Here is a 22,344-nt window from a genome sequence, read left to right on the forward strand (position 1 = left end):
CAGCAAAGGGCTCTGGCTTTCAGCAGTGCCCGATCAGCAGCCAGCAACCACCACCCTGATAACAGGAACTCACTCATCCCCCCCTCCAGAGTCTGCCGCGAAAACAAATAATCTGCAAATTAAAGTTTCCCCATGATGGGGTGGCAGTGCCCTGTGCTGCGCTGGAGGAGGGACTGAAGCCCATCTGCTGTCAGAGCCAGCCCTTGATCCTATCGGAATATTACTGTATTATTGAGCTGGGGATTGAGAGACGGGCTTTAATAGCTATGACGGTATCAGAGTTCCAGCATTACACTCCAGGAAGGGCCACAGATTCACATGCTTTCACTGCTCTAAGGCAGAAATCGCATGCCACAAAATTCTTGAGGATGAAACTATTTTCCTCTCTGCATCAAATTAACACAGGTTCATACAGGAAAGCTGTCAGTGCAGGGCAGAAGCCTGTGTTTGCTGAGCACCAGCCTTTCAAACAACTCAGAATAGCACCCTTGCCCTTGGGCACCTGCACCTTTGTTCAGAGGTGCAGGCTCATGGGAGAGTCCCAGCAGCACAGGGCTGCTCTTGGGGAGCCTGGGCACCCTCCTCTCTGCCTGGAAACCACCCCAGCTTAACACACAGCAGTGAGCCCTGGAGAGCACAAGCCCCATGGCCATGCTTGTGCCAGGCCCATTGCACATTAGGAACTGTCAGTAGAACCCTAATTTCTCCCTTTGCCCGCTTCTCCCTTCCCCTGATTTATCCACAACAGAGCAGCTACAAAGTCCTCCATAACCTTCCTGGTCTCCATTCAAGACTTCCCTCTCCAGCTGCAAAGAGCAGTGCAGACACGAGGACAGCAGTCACTGTGTGTGCCAAGTGATGCTCCATGTGACAGGCACCTAATCTGGAGCTCTGCTCGTCTGCCATTCGTGTGGCACAGAGAAAAGGTCTGGGGAAAGCTGTAGGAGTGGTGTACCCATGGCACCCATGTGGGTGGAATACTGGCCTGGACATGTAACTGAGCCTAAGAAAGGACCAAGCCTAAATTACCATGACATCTCATGTTTTTACACAGCTTGTATTGTTTGCTATTTACCCCAGCCTCTAGAGCTGGGAGTTAGAAGCTCAGAGTGTGAAGGTGGAGGGCCAGGGAGCCTTGAGTGTTTCCTGAGGCTGGAAAGAGCAGGGACTCCAGAGTCCAACTCCACCAGCCAAACTGGATGCAAGGACAGAAAGAGAAACCTCAGCAGCTGCCAAAATCCATGTACCAGCCCAGAGCTCACCCTCCTGCCAGACAGAGCTGACACGAAGGCTCAGCGGGGCAGCAGAGCCCAGCTGCAGCTCTCCACACACCTGCTGGCTCTGTTTCAGGAACAGGTCCTCCTGTAGATCTCTGTGCCTGGCTACCTCTTCCATCTCCCATTGCTCACACCTTGCCTGTCATACCGGGTCACTGGAGCTCTGCCCATGCCGCCCTTGGGCCCCCCAGTCCCTCCCCAGGGGCACCACCGAGCTGGAGGAGCCTGGCCCAAATTGGCAGGCAAGAACTCTGGCACAGAGGGTGGATGCTTGGAGGACTCCTGCCTGGGAGGGAACCGATGCCCAGTGCCAGTGTCCCAGGGAGGACAGCTTGGTCCCCACCAGCTCCTACCGGTGCTGCACACCAGCAACAACCAGGAGCTGAGGGAGGTGACCGAGAACAGACGAGAGGCATTTCTGTTCCAGACACCGCAGGGAAACAAATCCCCGTGTTCGCTGGAGTGCGCCGAGCGGGCTGTAACCAGCCTCCTGCCTATTAACCGCAGTGGGATCCAGGCGGCGGCAGCAGGGCAGGGAGGAGAGAGGCCTCTGCTCCTGGGGGCGAGGAGAAAGGGGTGCCAACGTTAATTGGCTTGCAGAGGGTGGCAGCTGGAAACAAAAGGCTGCCGTCTCCCCCGGCACCCTCGTGTGCCGAGGGCCCCCTCCACGCAGAGCAGGCAGCGGCGTGGTATTTACGTGCTGCATACCGAGATCCCAATTAGAGGTGGATGGCTCACATGCTGCACGCTTTAATTAATTTGCCTTTTGCTGCTGGAGAACAGCTTCTCTGACAGATTGGGACCAGGCAGAGAGGGCAGCCGCTCCCCCGCTAGCAGCCTGAGCAGCAGGTAGAGGGGCTGGCTATGGGGCTCAGCTTCAGCACCAGTAACATGGGGGAAACGCAACTCCCCCTGCACCCAGCTGTGACCTGGTCCCTGTCCCCTCCATGCCACCTCGCACAACTCCTGGCTGCCATGCAGAGCTGGGGTCCCAGCACCAACTAGCTATAGGGTCATGCCACAGATAGCCCATGCTGGCTACACGTCCCTATAAGGGATTTCTAGGGGAAATCAAACAGAGCTGCTTGAGATGGAACAACAGGCCAGCAACGGAGACGGGGTGGAAAAGGCAGGACACAGAGGGACAGCTGGGTTTCATGGCTTTGCTGTACCAGGGCTTTAGCAATCCCCCGTGGGATCCCAGGTCGCCCTTCCAGGCACTGCTCAGCTGGTTCGGTTCCAGGCCCAGGGCTGCTGGAGCATTCACTGGCTGCACTGGTGCCCATGCAGATTAGGGCTTTGAAAGATTCCTAAGAACACCCCCTTCCAGCACAGCAGCTCCAACCATTACCTTCACCCCTTGCCCCAGGCTTCTGGCACCTTCTGTCTTCCTAACTAACCTAAATAATCTTGTGTCTTTAGCTGTTCCCCTCCTCTTTCAGCTCATTAGGGCTTTTAAAGAACACTGGCTCCCGAACCTGACCAACCCACCATTAACCTCTTTCCACACCAAGAACTGGCTGTTACTTTTGACTCCAGTTCCCACCTCAAACAGCTTCCATTTCCAGAAGGACTCTACCCCTCAACCCTTAGGTTGACAAAGTTTCTTTAATAGCCTCTTGTGAGGGACTTTTATCAAAAGCCTTTTGAAAGCTAAATAAAAATCTCTGCACTGAATTTCTTCTTTTCCTAGGATTTTATTAGCACATTTAAAGGTTCCTGACAGGCTAAGGCTGAGAAAAGCTTTTGGTTTTTAATATTATTTCCTGTTCTTAAGCAGCATAGCTCTTATTTTGCCTCTTAAATGCACGGTGCTGCTTTGGTTTCCTCAGGTAGCTATGTTGAATTTGGACATTTTTCCTGGCAGGGTGTTTGCCTCAGCGCTGTGTTATCACATCACAGCGAGCAGGCAAGTGGTGAGGTTTGGGGAAGGAGCCCCGTGCTGCTGCTGCTGTGCTCGCCCCGGTGACGGGCGATCCCACCACCTCCTGCCCTCCCAACAGCGTGTGGATTCAGGGGTGTTGCTTGAGGGAACAGGTCAGCTCAGCCTGGCCCAGACCAACCAAGGAAGACTGCTGGGCCAGAACAACAGCGTCCAAGGCAGAGTGTTCTGTTCCATAAGAAGCATGGAAGGCATAAGAAATAAACCGTATTGGGTGGTGGGGAAAGTGAGCCCATGGCATAAGTGTGCTCACTTTTCCCTCCCATGTCCCCTTTTCCCATTCACCTCCCTCCCTCCGGCCTTAACCAGCGGCATAGACTGAGCTTAGCAGATTCTAAGTCTGAAAGTAAAGAAAAAGTGTAGTGCTCCCTATATACAAGCCCACCACTGAAAGCACCCACCCTGCCCACTGTTCCTGCTTAAACTCGGCATGAAGCGGCGCCAGGCTGCATTTGTGACCAACCTTTGGCCCAGAGCTACAGAGCAGGTTAGGAGAAACATCAAAGCTGCCTGCTCTACAGGCTCCAACCTTACCTTACCTGGAAGAGCTTCCCCTACAAGTCTCAAATGAAATGCTGTTTCAGAGCTGTCCTGAGTCGGTCAAAGACAGCAACTGTGGTTTACTCCTGCTCCCGCTGGAGCTCACTACCTGCTCTGCCACTGTCTCCCATGGACCACATCCTCAGCACTGCAGACTTCAGGCCCCTGCACAGCAGCCCAGCCAGAGTGCCCAGCAACGGTGCATGCCAGGTCTTGAGAATCTGCCAACACTAGAGTGAGGCATCCCAGAAGACCTTTCTCCAACTGCAATGGAAATGTTTCTGTAGGTATCTTGGCTCTGACTATAGAAATGGACATCTGTAAATGTTCTGCAACACAGCTACCAAGAATGGGCCTCAAGACTCTTCCAGGAATTGCACAGGGAGAGGGAAGAGGAGATACCAAGCTGAGCTGAAACAGAAGCAGTTTTTTTCCAGGCTCTGTTTTTGTTTTCAAGCAGTGCAGTAAACAGCTCTGCCCAGACCTGCACCGCCCTGTCTGCCCAAGTCTTCAGCTGAGACATAGCTCCTCCAGCTCCTGAGTGCCAGCACATCCTCAGGCCACCCCACACTGAGGCAATACAGGGATGCATGAAACCTTCCTCACCACACAAGGGAATCCCGTTTTTCAGGCCTCTCTTCTGTCAGATCAGGGATGTGGTTGGCTTAGGGCAGGTTTTAGAGCCTCATTAACACTCTGCAATGAGGCCTGGCAGCAGCTGATTTGATTTAAGGTTCATTTCCAGGCTGTGATTTAAGAGAAGATTTGCTTAATGTTCTCTAACAGACTCTTCCCGACTGGGAACTTGAGTGCTTCCTAATGACAGCCTTATTTATTGTAATGTCTCTGCAGCACAGATCTAGCAGAGCTGGGCAGGAGCGCAGCAGGTGCTCAGGCAGCAGGGGCAGCATCCCTCCCGCAGTGGTACCGCTGGGGCTGGCATTCCTTCACCCAAGCAGCCGGACACTGCACTCCTTCGCTGCTCTGAAGGGTCAGCAAGACAGACCACTCTCTGTTTGCCTTAGTGCTGCATCTCTACACGCCCTTTTAAGCAGGACAGGAGAAGCCCTCCCCCGTCTCCTTGCTGCAGTACCTGAATTATGGAAAACGGCAGAAGGGCCTGCTCATCTCCAGGCTGGCTAAAAGGCAACTGGCAATCAGGACTCCCAGACGTTCCTCCCTGCCTCCCAGTTTTGGGCTTCCAACTCAAAGGGTGAGCCTGCTTTCCTCCTGGGAAGGGGGTGGTCATCATTTGACATTTGTAAGCTATTTCGAGCTTCTGAGCCGGCTGTACCTATCCCAAGTCTGAACACAGAGACAACCATCACACAAATGAAGACAGTAGGTCAAGCAAGGGTTTGTCATATTTTAATGACATTGATCTTTGGTGTTTCCCTCGTTAGCACTCACGCTTTCCCTGTCCTTCCTCTACAAGCCTGCTAGGGATGGAGAGTTACAAACGAAAAGGAAAATCACATTTGAGACTAAAAACAAAGTATCAGAGCCTTGATTTCTCCACTAGAAACTACATGTACAAGGTCAAGATTTCACATGCAACACCTTACATCACAGACCCATACCTCACACCCTGGCCTGGAGCTGGAAGACATTCCCTGCCCACTGCCAAGGAGGTGCAGCTCAGTCCTGGCACTACAAAACCATTGGGATGGCTCATACACGTTAATATTGGCACAGCTTAGAACATTATTGTGTGACCTGCATTCTGATTAGAGAGCAGTAGCCCTTGTCCCTCTACCTGTCCACACAGCAGCTCTGCCTAGGTTCCTGCCAAGTACTAAACTAACTCTCTAAAAAGGAAAGGTCTCCACCTGTGAGCAGATCCTGAGCTGTGCAGGTTTTGGCAAAGCCCAGCTCTTCCCAGAAAAGACCACAGAGCAGGCAGGATGGGTCTCAGAACACCACGCTCTGGGGGCAGCAATGCTGTGACACAGAGTGGGACTGTGGCCTGCAAGACTCCTCCACTCCAGCAGTGGAGCCGGAGTATCACGCCTAGGTTTGCCTGGTAGGACTGCCTGTCTCCAGAAGGATGCTGCAGCCCCCTTCCCTTCCTCCACTCTACCGATCAGACCCTGGGCATAAAAGGGCAGGAAAGAAGAAAGAACAGAAGCTTTACAAAGGACGACACTGACGGAATTGCAGGGTTACGGCTGAGCTCAGGGGATCCCACAGGGCTTCAAAATCTGCATGATGTGCAGCCAGTATGGTTTGCATTCCTGATAACTCTTCAGCAGCGGTAACACTGGAAGTTAAGTATGCTTTCTTCCCCATGGCTTCCCTTGCAGTTCTTATCCCTTCCCACTCACCAAGGACAGAGAAGCCCACTGAACCACCAGACCCTGTCAGAGCCACACATCCCTACTCTTCCAGCTCCTGGCCAGGTGTGAGGTACAGGTCTCTGCTGAGCAGTACAAGGGTAGCACCAACACACAACTCATCTCTACCTGTTCCGTGACTCCCCACTGGTGCTGTCATTACTATAGAAGTTGGTACTGTCAGGAAGATGGTTATTATTAGTTAGGTCACTGTATTCAATTGGTCCCTCAGTGTCCATGGAGGACTGGGCCTGCTCTGGCAGCTCCAGATCACCAGCGCTTTGTCCTTCACTCCTGCCAGGGGCTGTCCGCGGGCTCAGGCTGTGCTCTGACAGCTGCAGAGACTCTGAAAGGATCCGTCCCTCCAGCTCAGCTGCCAGCTGCTGTGAGGTTGACTGCTGTGCTGACGTGCCCTCAGCTCCGGCGGACTCTGCACCAGTCTGAGAGCTGCGGTGGATCCGGTGTCTCACAATGATGTGGTTGCCAAAGCCGCCCATGGACGCCATGGTGGTGCTCTGCTCCCGCTGGACCACGGCAGTCATGCCGCCTTCTGCCATCAGCCTTTGGATCCTAGTCAGGGCATTCTCCCCACTGGCTCCATATTCTGGACCTTCACCTGCAAGACAAAGCAGAAGCAAGTTTGGTGCACAAGGCAGACTACAACAGAAAGAGAAAGCACGCTGGGTAGATGCATCACACAATGTGCATGTGCTGGGACCGAAGATAGATTTTGTTCCAGATGGAGCCAAACATTTTATTTCTGTAATTTCCAGTAAAGTGCCAGACAAAGGCACTGAACTCTATCAAGAAAATCTTGGCCATTCCCACAGGGATCCCTCACAGACTTGCATGCCCAAGCCTAGGAGAAGCAGCTCTTATCTAACAATACAGGTTGGGAAAAAAGAAGAGTCAAAGAGGCAGTGTGTTTTCTAACAGCTGCAGAGACAGCCCAGCCAGTCTCATAGAAGCAGGAAGAAAAACTTCACTTTGCACTGCAATAAACCAAGCATTTCACCGTGGTGTTAAAGAGTTCTGTGGCCTTTCCTGCTTGACCTGTTTGAGGACACCCCAGGCAGACGACATGATGGGAACCTCCTCAATGACAGGGAGGACATGGCCTGCTGACCAAGAGCAGACAGCAGCTTCGGAGCACGGTCTGTGCTTCCACATCACCTACGACTGAGGAAAGATCAAGTACACAGCCCCTGCTCCCCTTGAATGATATCTTTTGAGGAATGCAAAGAACATGTCTTAAGATCCAGAGTCTTCCCTTCATAGTCAGGCCACACTGAGCTCTGAGAGAACCATCATCAGATGCCTTGATTGCTGAAGATTACTTTTGAAGAACAAAACCTCGCATAGTCCACATAGGAGATTAAATCCCAAAGCAGGAAGGTCCAGCCCAGTTTTGTTTCCCAGCATTCTTCTTTTGCCACAAAACTTACCCAGACTGTTTGAGGAAAACAATCTGTAACCATAAACTGCTAGAACCATTCCACAGTGGGATCCTGATGATTCTTATTAAAGAGATAAATCTCACTCCCAGCTCCATGAAGCTATCACAGTGCTTATTAGAGGAGAGGAGAAAGCCATGAGCTCTCCTGGCACCAAGGAAATGAACACAAATGTCAGCAAGGCTAGATGTAGTCAGGAGTTAAAACACAATAAAAAACAAAATGCCATACTGACTAGGAAGACAAAAGCGCTTGGGGCTGTGGAGTGGAGTTCATGTGTCCAACACGGGAGCTGGGGTGTTCAGCACAGTCTACACCATGCTACTGTAGAGGTTATTTTTTAAAAAAAGATAGTTAAAGCTGTTAACATGTTATGCAGTCAGTCAGCAACAGCACATTCCCTTTCCTCATGGGCTCAGTGGTACTTGCATCATAACAACACCAGCTTCCTCCACCACAGGGTACAGCTAATTTCATCTTCAAGCAAGTCTGCTGACATACTGCCCTGCTGCAGAAACACTGTGGACATTTAGGGCAAATTTAATTCTCACAGGTAGGATAAGTCCCTTTCTGCTAGGAATGCAGTAAGCCTGCTATATCCACTTTGCATATAGCAATTACATAGGTCCTCAGTTAGACCATCAGTGAGACCAGAGAGACACCAGTGACCTCATGAGAATCTGGAGCAGAACCTAGAGGAGTGAGCAAGAACACCCACTCCTGGGCAGAGTCTGACCCACAATTAGCAGAGAAATCCTGTTCAGCATGTGGCTGATGCATGGACTAGGAACCTGTCTGGCCAGCATAAAGACCAAGAACAGATAGAAGCAGCCATCATACTGGAAACTTCGGTGTGAAAAAACATGCACACCAGAGGATATTGAAGCATTAATCATGAACAGAGGCAAGCAGAAGGTTTGAAAAGCATGGGTTTGGATTCAGTCATCACGTCCTTTTGAGGGCACCGTCATAAGCACTTTGTTACGAACCATCTGGCCAGGCCAGAGAGGAAGCTTGAGAAAGCCAAGATGTGCAACCCGGCTCAGAGATGCGCCAGCCAGCCCTCCCTGCACAAGTCCTGAAACAGCAGGTACTGCGCTCTTGACAGATCACTTACAGAAGCATTGGAACAGCAAATTAGCAAGGATCCCCAGCCGGTGCTCCTCAGCATTACAAACATGTGCTTCACCAGAGGAATCCCTGCAGGCAGTGCACACCACAGCACTCCCTGCTCTTCCCTGCCCCTTAATTACCATGTGCCATGGCTGAACTTCCAGCTGCTTCCTCCAAAAACAGGCAAGGGCTTGATGCCACGGCAGAAATCAGCAAGTCACGAGCCTTCAGATTCCAAGCACAGAGATACAGCAGTGTTGAAAATTCCAGAAAGACAGCCTGTCAAGGGCCAGAAGTGATCCCCATCATTCAAGCAGCCAACAAGCACTTCTGCTTTGGGATTGTCCTCCCCTTTTCCCCTGTCAGGTTCTGCCAAGGACCTGGGCTGACTGGTTCAGAGCAAAGCTTCCTGCACCATTTGCCTGGAGCTGAGGTACAGCACAGATTCACATACAGCCCGTTTCTACTGCCTGGTGACTCCCACACACGTTCTTTCACCAGGCAGCCAATGCAGTCTATGTTAGTGCAAGTGAAGTAAGTTAACCTCCATTTGGTGGAGGTTCAGAACTTGCACACAGGCACTCTAAACAAGAGCAATGCCATAAACCACACACCTTGTGTCACTCTAAGTTTGAACTTGCAGCTGTGCAAACTCCATTCCTTGCTGCATCAGACGAACAAAAGCAGGACAGAGAGAAACCCCATTCTGGTGACACTTTTCTCAGACTCCAAATGGTTTATGCATATCCAGAGCATGAACATGAGCTTGTGCAGGAGGAATATGCCAAGTGGCAGCACATCTAATTCTCCATACAGAGAAGACAATTCCTCTTCTCTCATTTTATGCTCAAAATTACATTCTGATCTCCTAGGCCATGTAAAATCTTTTATCCTAAGCTCACATTCTTCTAAGTCCACCTTCTAGGGTCAGGAAAATAATAAAAAAAACCCACCCTCACAGAGCACTACAGACAAAATCCAGAAAACTGAGCTAACCACCTCTAGCTACAGAGTGTGAAACACCAGTGAAGGCCTAACACCTGCCAAATTGTCCCACACCTGGGCTGTCCCTGTGTCAGAATCCATCACAGAGCAGGAAACGATCTTGAGACAGAGTGTTCATCCTTTTCTGGACAGGGACACACAAGTTCTGTACCTGACAGACAAAGAAGCATCACCCAAGGTTCCCTTGAACAATACAAGTATTAATGTTGTGTCCACAGTGCTGTCCCTATCAGACCTTTTCTACTCTAACTGAAGTGACCTTTTCAGACATCCAAAACCCCATCTATCCCAAACACAGACACAAAACATTACTCTTGAGAGTAATTATCCCAAAGACCAGGGGCTTTCTGTCATTCTAGCTGACAGGCTCCAACATTTAACAAAATACTCCCTAGCTGATGCATCTGTCTTTAGCAGTCCCCTGGGTGCTCCTCCAGCAAGACAAGAGTTTGACACAGAGACTACGAAGGCAAAATATCTGACAAACTTTCAGTGGAGGCGGGCATGACACAGGAGCATTTCCACTCCTAAATGAAGTGGTCTCTGAAGTACCTACCTATGGGGAGTTCAACTTGCATATCTCTGTGCATGGACGGCACCCACCTGATAAAGAGCAAAGCTCACAGAAGCAAGGATAAGATCAGGCTCCTGTGTGGCTGTGCATTATACTGACATCCCTCTTTATTTTCCCCCTATTTTCAGCTTATCTCTTTCTAAAACCAGCAGTCATTAGTAGCCATGCTTGCAACCAAAGCTTCAAAATTAGAACTAAGTGTAAGCACTGCAGAGATGCCCAAGTCTTCAGAGAACATAGAATAATAGCTCTGAGGTGTGAGCTGACCCACTAATTCAGATGCTCAAAGATAAAAATATCAGCATTTTAAAATGAATTCACTCCTTGCACAGGAATAGGAAAGGCAGGGTCACAGCACAGCATAACCAGCAATGAATAATCACATCTTCCTTGGTGCCAGAAGAAATACTACCAGTTACTTTTCTCCCCAACCAAGCTCAGAAGCATGTTCATGCTTCCTTTCTGAGATAGCTAATCCAAACAATTCCACAGAACGCTGAAAACACACAGCTGCTTTGACTTGTAACAAATTTCTTAGCAATCCTCTCACTTTGGTGATTTGTATGAGTGAAACTTCTTTTTGTAATGAGAGTTTCAAAGTAGCCCCCGTAATTTAATCCCAAGGGAGCCAGGTACTTGCAGCCGCTCACACTGTTAAGGTTTGCATAGTACATGCTTCTAGAACCTGATTCTATTTTTTAGGTAGAGCTTTTCAGAGGGTTTTAAAGAGAAATTGAAATTTTCAGTTCTATAGGACATATGATGCACATCTTACAGATGGATGGCTGATGAAAGGCTAAGGGATCTACCCATGTTTCTACTTGGAAAATGAGAGGCAGATCTGGAAGCTGATCCCTGGTGTCCTGGTTTCCATTTCCACAATAATCACACAAGTCACATCACATCTGACAACAGCATTGCAAGAACGTGTTCAGCTAATGTAAAACAACAGGTTTCTTTTTAGTATTCATGAGACTCGGCTGGGGACAGGGCATTCCTGCCCGTGCAGCCCCCAACACATGTTCCTAAGGTCTCAGATTAATTAAGTTACACTACATGCAGGCTCGCTGACTCTGCTCAGAAGTGCTCCTTAGGCGTCCTCAGGATACTTTGCTTATACCAGGGAAGTTTCACTTGCATGTGCTGTCTTTTCACTACTAACAGTTTGAGTGGACTGGATCCCACAAACCCAAACCTTCATCTTGGAACTCTCTTCCCTCTCAAAAGTATCCTTCGCAGCCTCTGAGAGCAGTTGGACATGATGGGAACTTGTACTGGCTGGTGACAAATGCTTCAAACAAATAGGTTAAAAACTGTATAAGGCACAACAGCAGTCAATCTGTTGCTCCCCCAGAGACAGGCAAAGTAGCAGTCTGCTGGCAGCAAGCCTTCTGATAGCTGGAGTTTCGATAGTTCTGCAGGCCTATATGCACAACGAGCATTGAGCTAGCTGTCTCAATGTTAAGCCCCAAAGACAATGCAGATGATAGGAACTGAAATAACAATTGCCTTTCAGTCATTTCCATCAAGGTGAGGTATCTTTGGTTGGTTGGTTTTGTTTGTTTTTGAGTCTGGAGATTTTTTTCTTCTTAAACCATTGTATTACCCAATAGATGTATTGATACACTGTCAATAGTCGGGACAGCATGGGTGCACAACCAAACAAGTGTCCTGCAGCTCCGCAAAGGTCCCTCAGCCTGCAGCACCTTCTGCACAGTTGCCATCCCTGACAGTTCCTGCCACTCGCACCCTACTCCACAGCTCCAGCAGCCTGAACAAGTGTCAGCCGCAGCCTGACCCACTCTGGACTGGGAATTACAATTTGTAAAGGCTAAAGCTTTGGGCCATTAAATCTCATTAGGAATGTTTGTTGTTTTTTAAGTGAGATTTAATTTGCCAGGTGAATACAGATCCTTCAACCATCATGCCTGCCCATTTGCAAGGGAAAGCGTAGTGTAACTCCCAACAGATTGTTTCTAATTCAGAGTGCCTCTATGTCACAACTCCATCACTATTTCCACTATGTCTGTCAGCTTAAAATAAAGTAGGAGACAGCTGAAAACACTGGTCTAGGCATTTATTGGCGTCTCCTAGTTTTCTCTCAATTCTAACTTCCTTCGGCTTATGTGTAGCTTGGGAGCAGAGTTCACAAGGCAGCTATCAGGCGCTGCAAAACAAAAAGATACAGACATCAGAGGGATTCACTTCTAATAAAGTCATCATATACTCAATTCCTCCAAAGGAGGTAGAAAGATAATCAGAACAGCAAAGTCCCCGCAGAGCTTTGCATGAGAAAAGGAAACTATTTATACCCACACAGAGCTTAATTAGATTTCTGATGCAATTCTGCATACTTTTTTCCTTTTTTTTTTTTTTTTTTTTCTGTACAGTAAGCACATATCTGCAAGAAATGCCCTGAGCCAGAATTCCCTTCAACAGCAGGGCTGACAGGACACTGGACAGAAACCCAATCTTGGGGGTAGCACTGGCCTTTCTTTTTTTTTTTTTTTTTCTTGAAGCATTCAGGTTTGGGGGTTTTTGTGTGGTGTTTTTTTTTCCCCCTTGTGATGAGGTGATAACTAAACCACTTGCCTTTATATTACTCAGAATCACATTTGATTTATCCATTCTACCGCTGATAATACTGCTAAGCTTTTACGTAGTGATTTACATCTTCAAAGCCACACAAAAAACACTAATTAATCTCCACAGCCCCTGGTGTACTGTACTATAGGAAGATTTATTCCAATTTGGTAGATGATTAATACTTTGCCCTAGGTCACACACCAAGTTAGTGGTAGCACATTTTTTCCTTCCTTTTCCGCCGTCATGTCCCTGACATCTAAATCCTGCTATTAGGAAATGCTGTTTCCCTTCCAACAGGCAAAGAGTTACGGTAGATACAGTGGGCAAATTATCCATCAGAGAAGCAGCACAGAATCTATTCTAGCCTGCCTGAACATGCTGGATGAGCATCACGAGAGTCCATGATGCTGGAAAAACAGCCACCTCAATGTCACAAGCAGAGCAGCAGGGCTCAAGCGTAATGTGAAGCATGAAGACTCTTGGATGAATAAGACCACTGATGCCACAAGTCCCTGGCTAACTGGCTGAGGTGTTAGTAACAGCAGCTGAAAATTTGTCTTTCTGCTTCATTATAGGTCCTTGTACTATTTCTCTGTCATGGACTGGCTTTTTTTTGATTCTACACGCTCCTCATAGTTAATGCTTTGACAGCTCCCTGTTTTGAGCAGCTCTTGCGCCTTTGCACAGGATTTTCCACTGAGAATGCAACTGGCACAAGAAATGATCAGCTACAGGGTAAGAGAGCTTGGCCCATCTCCAGTGCCTGCATCTGCACTCAAATAACTCCTCTATTCTAAAGATCCTTACATAGGAAACAAGACTGTGACAGCCCATTTTGCAGGTGAGGCCACTTGCAAGGGAACATGTGATAAGGCAGTGTCTGAGCCAGAAATCACACCAGATGTGGAATCTGCCAATCTTCTTCAAAGCAAGAAAGGGAGACAAGGAGAAGTCTCTGTCCTAGGCTTGTTATCTACACTCATTTTCTTCCAAATGCTACATGTTTTGCTCCTTTATAGAGATACCCCACCCAAGACACTGGTAAAGGACAACCCTTCCCCATCTCATTAATGGTCTAGTTAAAAACCATGATCTGGACCTGAAAAATTGAAAGGTTAATTAGAAAGAATGAGATAACAAAACCTTCATATGACTGCAGAACAGAAGCAGAGAGAAGCAGCACTGGAGAACTCCCCTGGCTGTTACAGAGCAAAGACGATCCCTAAGCCTGCAGCATCAGCCAATATGGCCTCGATGCAAGAAGGTCCCACACTGTACCCTGTGCTCAGTCTGCACACCACATCCAGTGGAAGAACCAGTTCCCACAAGTTCAGCTTCTGTCCAGACATCTCACGTTCCAGCCTTATTCACACGGCCTCAACTGTACTAACCTTCCAGAGAGGTTAATCCCAGCTCTGCTGAGATAAGCAGATGGGAAACCACACAGGTCAGGAATGTGCCACTTAACTTTGAACACAAGAGCAGAGATCAGAGAAACACAAAGCCTTATCACACATGCTGGATGCTGCACAGTAGAAACTGTGCAATAGTTGCATGCCAAAAAGCATCTTGCAGAACGACACAGCACAAACAAGCACACAGGCACAAACGGGCATGTCATGGAATGCTTTCCAAAGCCAAGTGGGTTCATTGTGACCCAACACCCTCAAAACTGCCTCCTTGAACTCCTCTAGCTTTCCTGCGTATATGTTGTCCAACTTATTCCTAGCAAGCCTTCAGAGTTGGATTCAAGCACAATGCTATGGCATAGAGACGGAAAACCTGGGCAAAAATCACCATGCTTTCAAAAGATCAGTGGTCTTTTATCAGACAGGAATCTTTTAGCAGACCTGTTTCCAGCTCTTTACATGCAGACTGGAAAATACTAGAGGAGTTTTTGAATACCTGAGCTGGATACTCATCACAGTCAATATCTATCAGCCTAAACAGAATACCAGAATATTGCTTTGTGATAAATGAGTTACAGTATTTTCATTTGTATCTAGATGCTGAGCTTCTGAAGCCTGCACAGGTTTTAGATGCAGAAGTTGAAGAACCAAGCTAAGCTCACAGAGAGGAAAAAAGAATAATTCTTAGCAGTCTGTAGCCATACTGCTGGTTAGAGTTCAGGGGATTTGTGAGGAGTGATGCCGGTACAACTGGTGCTAAAAAGACAAAATGACCAGGAGAGGAGTTCATTTGCCCTCTGAAAGCCTATGAAAAAGACAACTCCTCTACTCATCTGGACAGAGATTTGCTCTCGTGATCATCTTGGCCTGGCTACAGGCAAATTAGGCTGGAGAAGTCTATGCTGAAAAGATTCAGGGATGTTCAAAATCATTGACAGGATGTGGAACCTATGTGGAAACTCCTCACTCACCAGGTAGGCTCTGTCAAATAAATAATTGCTTGAGCTCCTACCTTCCCCAGTCCCTGCAGAGGCGGATTCCTGCTCCTGTACCTCCCTCTCTGTCTGAGTCTCGGCATTCTGCAGCTGAGGCGCCAAGGTCTGGGTACCCTGTGAAGTCACAGAGGTGGGGGGGTTTCGGGGTTGCAGGCCTATGGCATTCATCAGGCCCATGTCCCTGTCTGTCCTCCATGTGGCTCTGCTGGTTCTGAAAAGAGAGAAAAACAAATAAGACTAGGAGCATTGAAGGCAATTGTGACCTGTTCTTATTTACACACACACAGACACCCCTCTCCAGCCTCAGCTGGATGGTCTCTTGAGTTTTAAGCCAATAGAGTCTTATAGTCCACTCACCCTTCCGCAGAAGCAGCATGTCTGACAGGCATAGACAAATACCCCCGCAACATCACTAAGCCTGCAGAAAAACTCTTGACGTCACTGAGTTGAGTAGGCAACACGACACGCAGCACAGGACCACAAGCACACACACAACCTCCCTCTGCATGCTGGCAGGGTGCTTTTAATGCCCAAAGACGCAGCCTGCATCCCTTCCCTCCTCTGAACCTCCTGTTTTGTCGGCATCACGCATGAATGCGCTCCAGCAGGCATTTCTGCCTGTTCCGGTCGGACAACACACATTCTCTGTTCTCCAAAGCGAACAACAGGAACTGCCTCAAGGCTCATTAGCTTCTTCTCAGAATCAGCTGAAGTGTACGATGCCACAAGAGCTGAATCTTGACAATGCTTGGATGCTCTTTCCAAAACTGACCTCTGGCTCAAAGTGCTGGGAACGGTAAAGAGATTCTAGGAAGACTGCCTCTTTCACAACCTTCTTTCATAAGGTTTTGAAACCTGACACACTTTTGTTTCTCTCTCTTTGAGCTATTTCATTCTTGCGCAGTATTTCTGCCTTCAAGCTGCTCCTAAGCCCATCATGCAAGGCTGTGACATGTGCTGTCAAAAAACGTGAGTAGTGGCAATGTCTATTCACATGGCAAAACAAAGAATCTCTGTTGCTTATTTTTCACCCTCAATCAGACCAAGACTGCAGGACAGCAGCGACATTGCCCTGTACACCAGCTCATAACTTCCTCAGGATCATGGAGCTCCCAATTGAGAAACATGACTGCCAGCACCATCTTGCTGACAACAGCTGGCGTAAGAAGTACTCTGCACTGAGACAAGAAGCAAGGGACTGCAGTATCACCCTCACGTTTAGAGTAACTAATGTGTGCGTCACCAGACGGACTGGATGAAGCAGCCAACAGGGCTGACAAGGGATTTTGTTTTATTTTTAGAGTTTATTGCTGAGAAACAAATGTCCCATGACCAAAACCAAAAGGGATGAAAATCAGTCACCAGGACTGTCCACTGGATTTGCACCTATCTCTGTGAAAACCCCTGTTCTTCAATTACCCTCCAAAGGCCATTTACTTTGGATGGTGTTTCTGATGCGTCAAGCCCCACATGCTTCTCCTGCAGCTTGCTTTTGGATGATGTTACTGAGGCCACAGATGACACACGTACTTCACAATCACCGGCAGCACTTTTGTGCACTGAATGTCACCTGCTGGAAGGAGGCCAAGTGGCCCAACTAGGCAGTGTCAGAGGTAGAAAAAATAGCATAATTAAGGCTACCAGTGCTAAGGGAACAAAGAAGAAGTAGTGCTGTCAGATATTACAAAAGCAGTAGAAAGGGTCAGGTCTCTTTAACCTGCACCCAGGAGACTTACCCAGGCCGCTCAGTGCTCCTGCTGCTGGAATGCACAGTGAAGATGTTCTCATTCAGCTGGTCCCAGTGGTACTCAACTCCAGAGTTTAAGGCCCTTGAAACACCAAAGAAGGGAAAAATATGAGCATGACAGCACCATTCCAACCAGCACACATTATGTCCCCACAACACAAAGGACAGTGTTGATTTCTGCCCTACAGAAACGGCAGATCTAGCTCAGTTCACATTTCATTAAAAGGGCTCATCAACATAAACAGCCTTGCAAACCTGGAGCACTGTATTACCCAGATTGCTCTGGAATATTCCATTCATTTCAATTCAATATTAGTACTGAGGCACAACAACAGGAGCAGAGAGATTTTCAGGAAATGAAGACATACAACTGTGTGTATAAAATCAGGTTACCCTAACTCCAAGTGACTAAACAAAGAATTGGAATGAGAAGGCCAATTCTCTCTGTGGTGCCTGCCAGAATTTCCTGCACTAGGTAATGCTAAGTAAAACACGGCTTTTATTTGACATTTAGTTTCTTCACAAATGGTTCTCATTCTACCTATAAATAAATAAACCTCTATACAGCCCTCTCACTGACAGTTACTGTGGAGTAAGGGCAGATGTAGAGGATATTTTAATAAGTTTCCACAAAAGAGTTTGTACTGGGTCAACTACGTGTGTGCCCGAAAAGACCGAAACTTTAATTTTACAGCTAATACTACTAAGTTTGACAGAGCAGCCAATGCTCTGGCAACCTTTCACAGGGCATTTCCCAGAAAGATACACGGAGCCAGGGCTGGCTGATTACTTCACAGGAAGGTTAACAGTGTATGGTTAATCATCACATCATTGCTGAAGACTGCAGACAATCACAGAAACTAAACCACCACGCTGTAACGGCATCTCCCACTATTTCCAAGGCCCAACAGCTCTTAGACTGGAAAGGGATAAGAGCGAATCCAGTTCACCCTGTGCCATACAGAAATGTCAGAGGACAGGCACATGCTCTGCAGTCCAAGGCAGCATGGAGATCTCCCACCTCCAGAGGCACTCCAGGCTGCTTTACCATGGAAGAGACTTGCTGTACAATGTTTTGCCAGGCAATGCTGACATACCAGCTCCCTGTCAGCTGGCCTGGGGGTTTTTGAGGAGTTCTGTGTACCACCACATGGCTGCTGGACTGCAGATTTTCCCTGATGGTGTTGGGTGAAGAGTTAACAGTGCTGCACAGTGGTCAACACAAGGCAAGGGAAAACAACAACAACAGGTCCTGTGCAGGCAGAAAGGAATTGCATCTGAAGAGCTGGACTTGCACCACAGTGCACATGCTGTCTCAGAGCATGAACTAAGGGTAGTCCTACAATCTGAAGGAAGGATTCAGGGCAAGTAGTTGGCAGCTGGCTATGGCTCCGGTACAAACATGGTGGTTTTTGTATACGTAAAAGCTGCTGTCCCTGTAATGAGATGCCTCAGCAGAACTGGCAAGAACCTCAGCTTGTAGGAGACAGCAGGTCAGATGTGCTACAATGGGAGAGCTGTGTGTGCGGGGGGCCTGGGGCTGGGCTGCTGAGGGACAGACCCCAGGTCAGGACCAAGTGTCAAAACGGGAGAAAATTAGGTCAGCAAAACCATGCACAGAGTCTACAGGAAATAATCAATCATCACTTTTTTTTTTCTTTTTTTTTGTGCTGAGCTAGCCCTGCACTGCATTATATCCCACAAAAACAGCTGTCAGGGAGATGCTGAATTACAAAGGCTTCAGAGTTTATTGACAGATGGTAACCTGTCACTAAAACCATGCCAGTCCTTCTGGCTGCTCCATCCCCCTGCATAATATATTGACACTCAGCTGCCACACTCTGCTGTCTGTAGAGCAGCAGTCTCCATAGGCAAGCGAGACTTTCTGACCTGTCAGGCAAAATTTCCAGAAAAAGCCCAGTTTGCTTGGTACCTGCAATTATTATCAAACAGAACTAAAATGACCCACACTCTTTTCCTCCTCCTTCCACACTTCTTCACTACAGTGCAGCCAGGTTGTTGGACAGGAAAGTCCATTCTAACTCCACGCTGCCAATTTGCATCTTTCCCTGGATAGCAAAATGAACAGCTGTTCCATTTAATACATGACTTTGCACATCGGTTTTAAGGGCTACCATTCATCACCTGAGTTCCACTGCCAGGGTCCTATTAGCTACTCATTTACTGCCAGAGAGCTGAGGACTTTGCTTTCCTTTCCCAGGAGGACCTGTAGCATCTGGTGCCAATTCTGCTGTTGCTGACTCTGGGAACACTGATGAACAGGCTTGGCAATAGGACTTCAACATCCTCAGCATCGCTTTGACCTGGCTTTTTATTCTGGACTGAGTGTGTGTCCCTGCAGGGCCAAACAAGTGGCTCAGAATAAAGAGCTGGCACTTCCTTCTGCAGCAGCAAGCATCCTTGCTGCTACCTTTCAGCAGACTCTTCCCTTGGCCAGGTCATCAACTTACCCCCTCCCAACTCCACCTCTTCCAAAAGACTTGAAGCGATAAAGTCCCCAGCATGATCTTTATTCTCTTTTGCATGCACCTGCATTTCTCTGACCTGGAACCCACATCTGCCTCCTCACAGCCCTAAGAGCAATATCCAGCTTGCTCACCATTAGGCCTTCCAGCCTCAGGATGACTGAAGGTACAGAAGAGATGTTTCAGATTGCATCAAGATGCAATGAGGAAAGCAAATATCTGAACTTAACAGAGTGACCTGGTTGGGCACTATCTTTTATACGAAGATCAACACTTCCCTTCTTAATAAGCAAAGATTTCATCAAATAAATGTTGCTTTGTATGGGTTAAGACCATAGAAACCTGATCACATAATTGCACCTTAAACCAAGCTAAGTACACAACAAGATGTGTGCGACAATCACAATTGCCTTGGTTTAAATCAGACTTTCAATTAAGCTTAAAGATTTGCACTGGTTTAACCACACCTATTTAAAATGGTGCAATCTCCCTTTTCAGAAAGCCTAATGGTTTTTAAACTCCCATTGCAAAATATTGCTTGAATTTTGTACGTTTGAAAGCCTTCCACAGCATGTTTCCCAGGAGACTTGCAAATCAAGGCTTGACTATTCACAGAAGCAGAGCTTACACTGGAGAAATGAATACTTTTCAGGTAATGTAAGCATTTAACTTTTGCTCCATCAAACTCTAGACACGGAAATGCTGGAAGCACTTTACCTTTTCCAAGGCATAAGGTAGAAGCTCTGTGTAGCATGGAGCATGTTGCCACTCAGATGTGGACGCGTTAAGGAGGACATTTGTTGCCCAGGGCTTCAGGGTGAAAAATTGCAATTCTCCACACTGCGTCAGTCATGGACAGTGAAGTCCACTTAGTCAAGTTCTTATTTTCTTCCTTTTTATGGCTGTCACTAAGCTCTCTAAGCCCTCCCTGGAAATTTCCATTAGCTTTCTCAAATGCAGAGCTGCTCACAGCCTGGCTTTCCCAGCAGGGATCTGTTCCGAGATGGACTTCTCCTTCATGCCTGTGTCCAGCTCACATTATTAACAAGCTTGGAGAGGAGGAAGGGCACAAGACTTGCCTGCTTTGCTAAAAGTCAAACAAGGATTCAGAGTGGAGCCTGTGAGGTACCAAGAGCCAACAACTCTGGCAGCACAGCCTCTCCCTCTGCATGGAGGTATTACCTACACAGCTCAGGTATGTACCCCTGACAAGGCTAGGACCAAGCTCTAGGAATTAACGACAAAGTTATTCATATGTGACAAGAAAACTGAAATACACTTTACTGCACTGGCTTAGCTAGTATTTGTGAAGTAAACCAACAAAGGACAGGTCAGAACTGACTCAGACATCTGGGTAACCCCCCAGTTGGCATATCCAAAATTGAGAGCTGAGGCAGAATAGTGATTAGGACAAAAGTTCCTTAAACCTACCATAACAATACAGCTCAGCAGCAAAATTTAAAAAATAATTTGCAAACAGAATATGCATGTCCAGGAAGGCATAAATAACACTGACTGTCTTTTCACTTAAACAAACCTCAATACTGACAAAGGTAGCAGCAATGGGCAAATGCACTGCTCTCCTTAATCCTGCCACATGGAAAGGACCAACCCTAGCACACTTGTCTGCTCCAGCACTGAATTAAAGTTTGATTCAGACACTGCTGCCTGTAATCCCATCTAAAAATATCAGCACCACCCCATTACTTGCATGGAGACTGTGGCAAGCCCAACATGGAGAAGACTAGCTGCAGAGTGGTACCATGCAGCGCATAGCTTCGTGACCATCTGATTTTCATGCTGTCAAGGTTCGCTTTCTCCACAAAAGAAATTACCCTTTAAAGCCGATTTCTCAAATATACCATCCATTCAAGATCACTAAGAGCAAGGATACGAAACCATGTTAGTTTACAAAGGATTTGAATTCACCAAGATGTGCTTTCCTCCCTTTGTTTAAACTTATCATTCTTAAACCATCTAAACTGTACCAACAAAATACAGAGTGAGCTACAGAGAACAAGGTGACACTAAGCAGGTGACACTATGCTAAGGAAGAGGAATCCACTGTCCTGGTTTGGGAAGGAAGAAGCAGCACATGGTATCTCACGCAATGCAATGCTTGGCTGTATTCCAGACGCATCCTTGTCAGCAGCTCATTATCTCTTCTGCCGGTGTGTGATGATCAGCACAGCAAGCCCATCCCTGGCTCCCATGATTAGCTAGGCAACAGTATTGTCAGTACAAGGCAAAGTTTGGCACTCCCAGCAGCTGCCTGGAGAGGAAAACAATCATTTCTAACACCCTGCTTCACAAATATTTAGCTTACTGCGCAGGCAATGAACCACGTGCAGAGACAAATCCAAGTGAAAATTGGATGCAGTGCAAAGTGTATGGAACCAACAAACAGGATTCCTGGAGTAGCTCTGCTGGGCAGTGATTCCCTTGACCAAGGAAGAGGTGGCTGCTCCACTGGCACTGGCCTATTTCAGAGCACACCCCCGGAGAACAGCCCAGGTATGACAAGCCAGGGGAAGAGCATGAGACCGAGTACAGGAATTCCTAACAAGATAAGTCATACAGAACACAAGATCTGCAGTTTACAATTAACAACCACGCAGACATTTAAGTGACGTACTAAATTATCCTACTCATCACATTCAGAGGAACAATGGAAAGGTCACCCCTTTCCTGCAACTAGCAGCAGGTGCATTTTTACTGCCCATACCAATACAGCCCACTAATTTTCCAGAATCTTGCAAAAGCTTCTCCTGCCTGAAACCAGCATCCATGCAGAAACACATCCTGACACCTACTCAAATGGCGAAAGGTGCCACAGAAGCAGGACAGCGGGCAGCTTGGTGCGGCTGGTGTCCCTGTGTCTGC

At 47.7% G+C, this 22,344-nt stretch overlaps 1 protein-coding gene across 11 annotated transcripts in view; it reads right to left on the minus strand.

Annotated features, from left to right (window-relative positions):
- Nucleotides 1–5,111: 5,111 nt before the first annotated feature.
- Nucleotides 5,112–22,344, minus strand: part of AMBRA1 (autophagy and beclin 1 regulator 1) — a 133,766-nt gene continuing 116,533 nt past the window's right edge. For 9 of the 11 annotated variants that reach the window (XM_065064693.1, XM_065064691.1, XM_065064697.1 and 6 more), the window contains 3 exons: nt 16,965–17,057; nt 15,246–15,439; nt 5,112–6,708 (listed from right to left, as the gene is read on the minus strand). In XM_065064693.1, the coding sequence (XP_064920765.1) occupies nt 6,218–6,708; nt 15,246–15,439; nt 16,965–17,057 (778 nt within the window). In that variant the 3' untranslated portion in view covers nt 5,112–6,217. Of the gene's footprint in view, nt 6,709–12,299; nt 12,406–15,245; nt 15,440–16,964; nt 17,058–21,568; nt 21,734–22,344 lie in introns of those variants that run through there. The other 2 variants (XM_065064699.1, XR_010473022.1) reach the window with 2 other exon arrangements.

Source organism: Columba livia, chromosome 5, assembly GCF_036013475.1.
Source record: "Columba livia isolate bColLiv1 breed racing homer chromosome 5, bColLiv1.pat.W.v2, whole genome shotgun sequence".
Taxonomy (NCBI): domain Eukaryota; kingdom Metazoa; phylum Chordata; class Aves; order Columbiformes; family Columbidae; genus Columba; species Columba livia.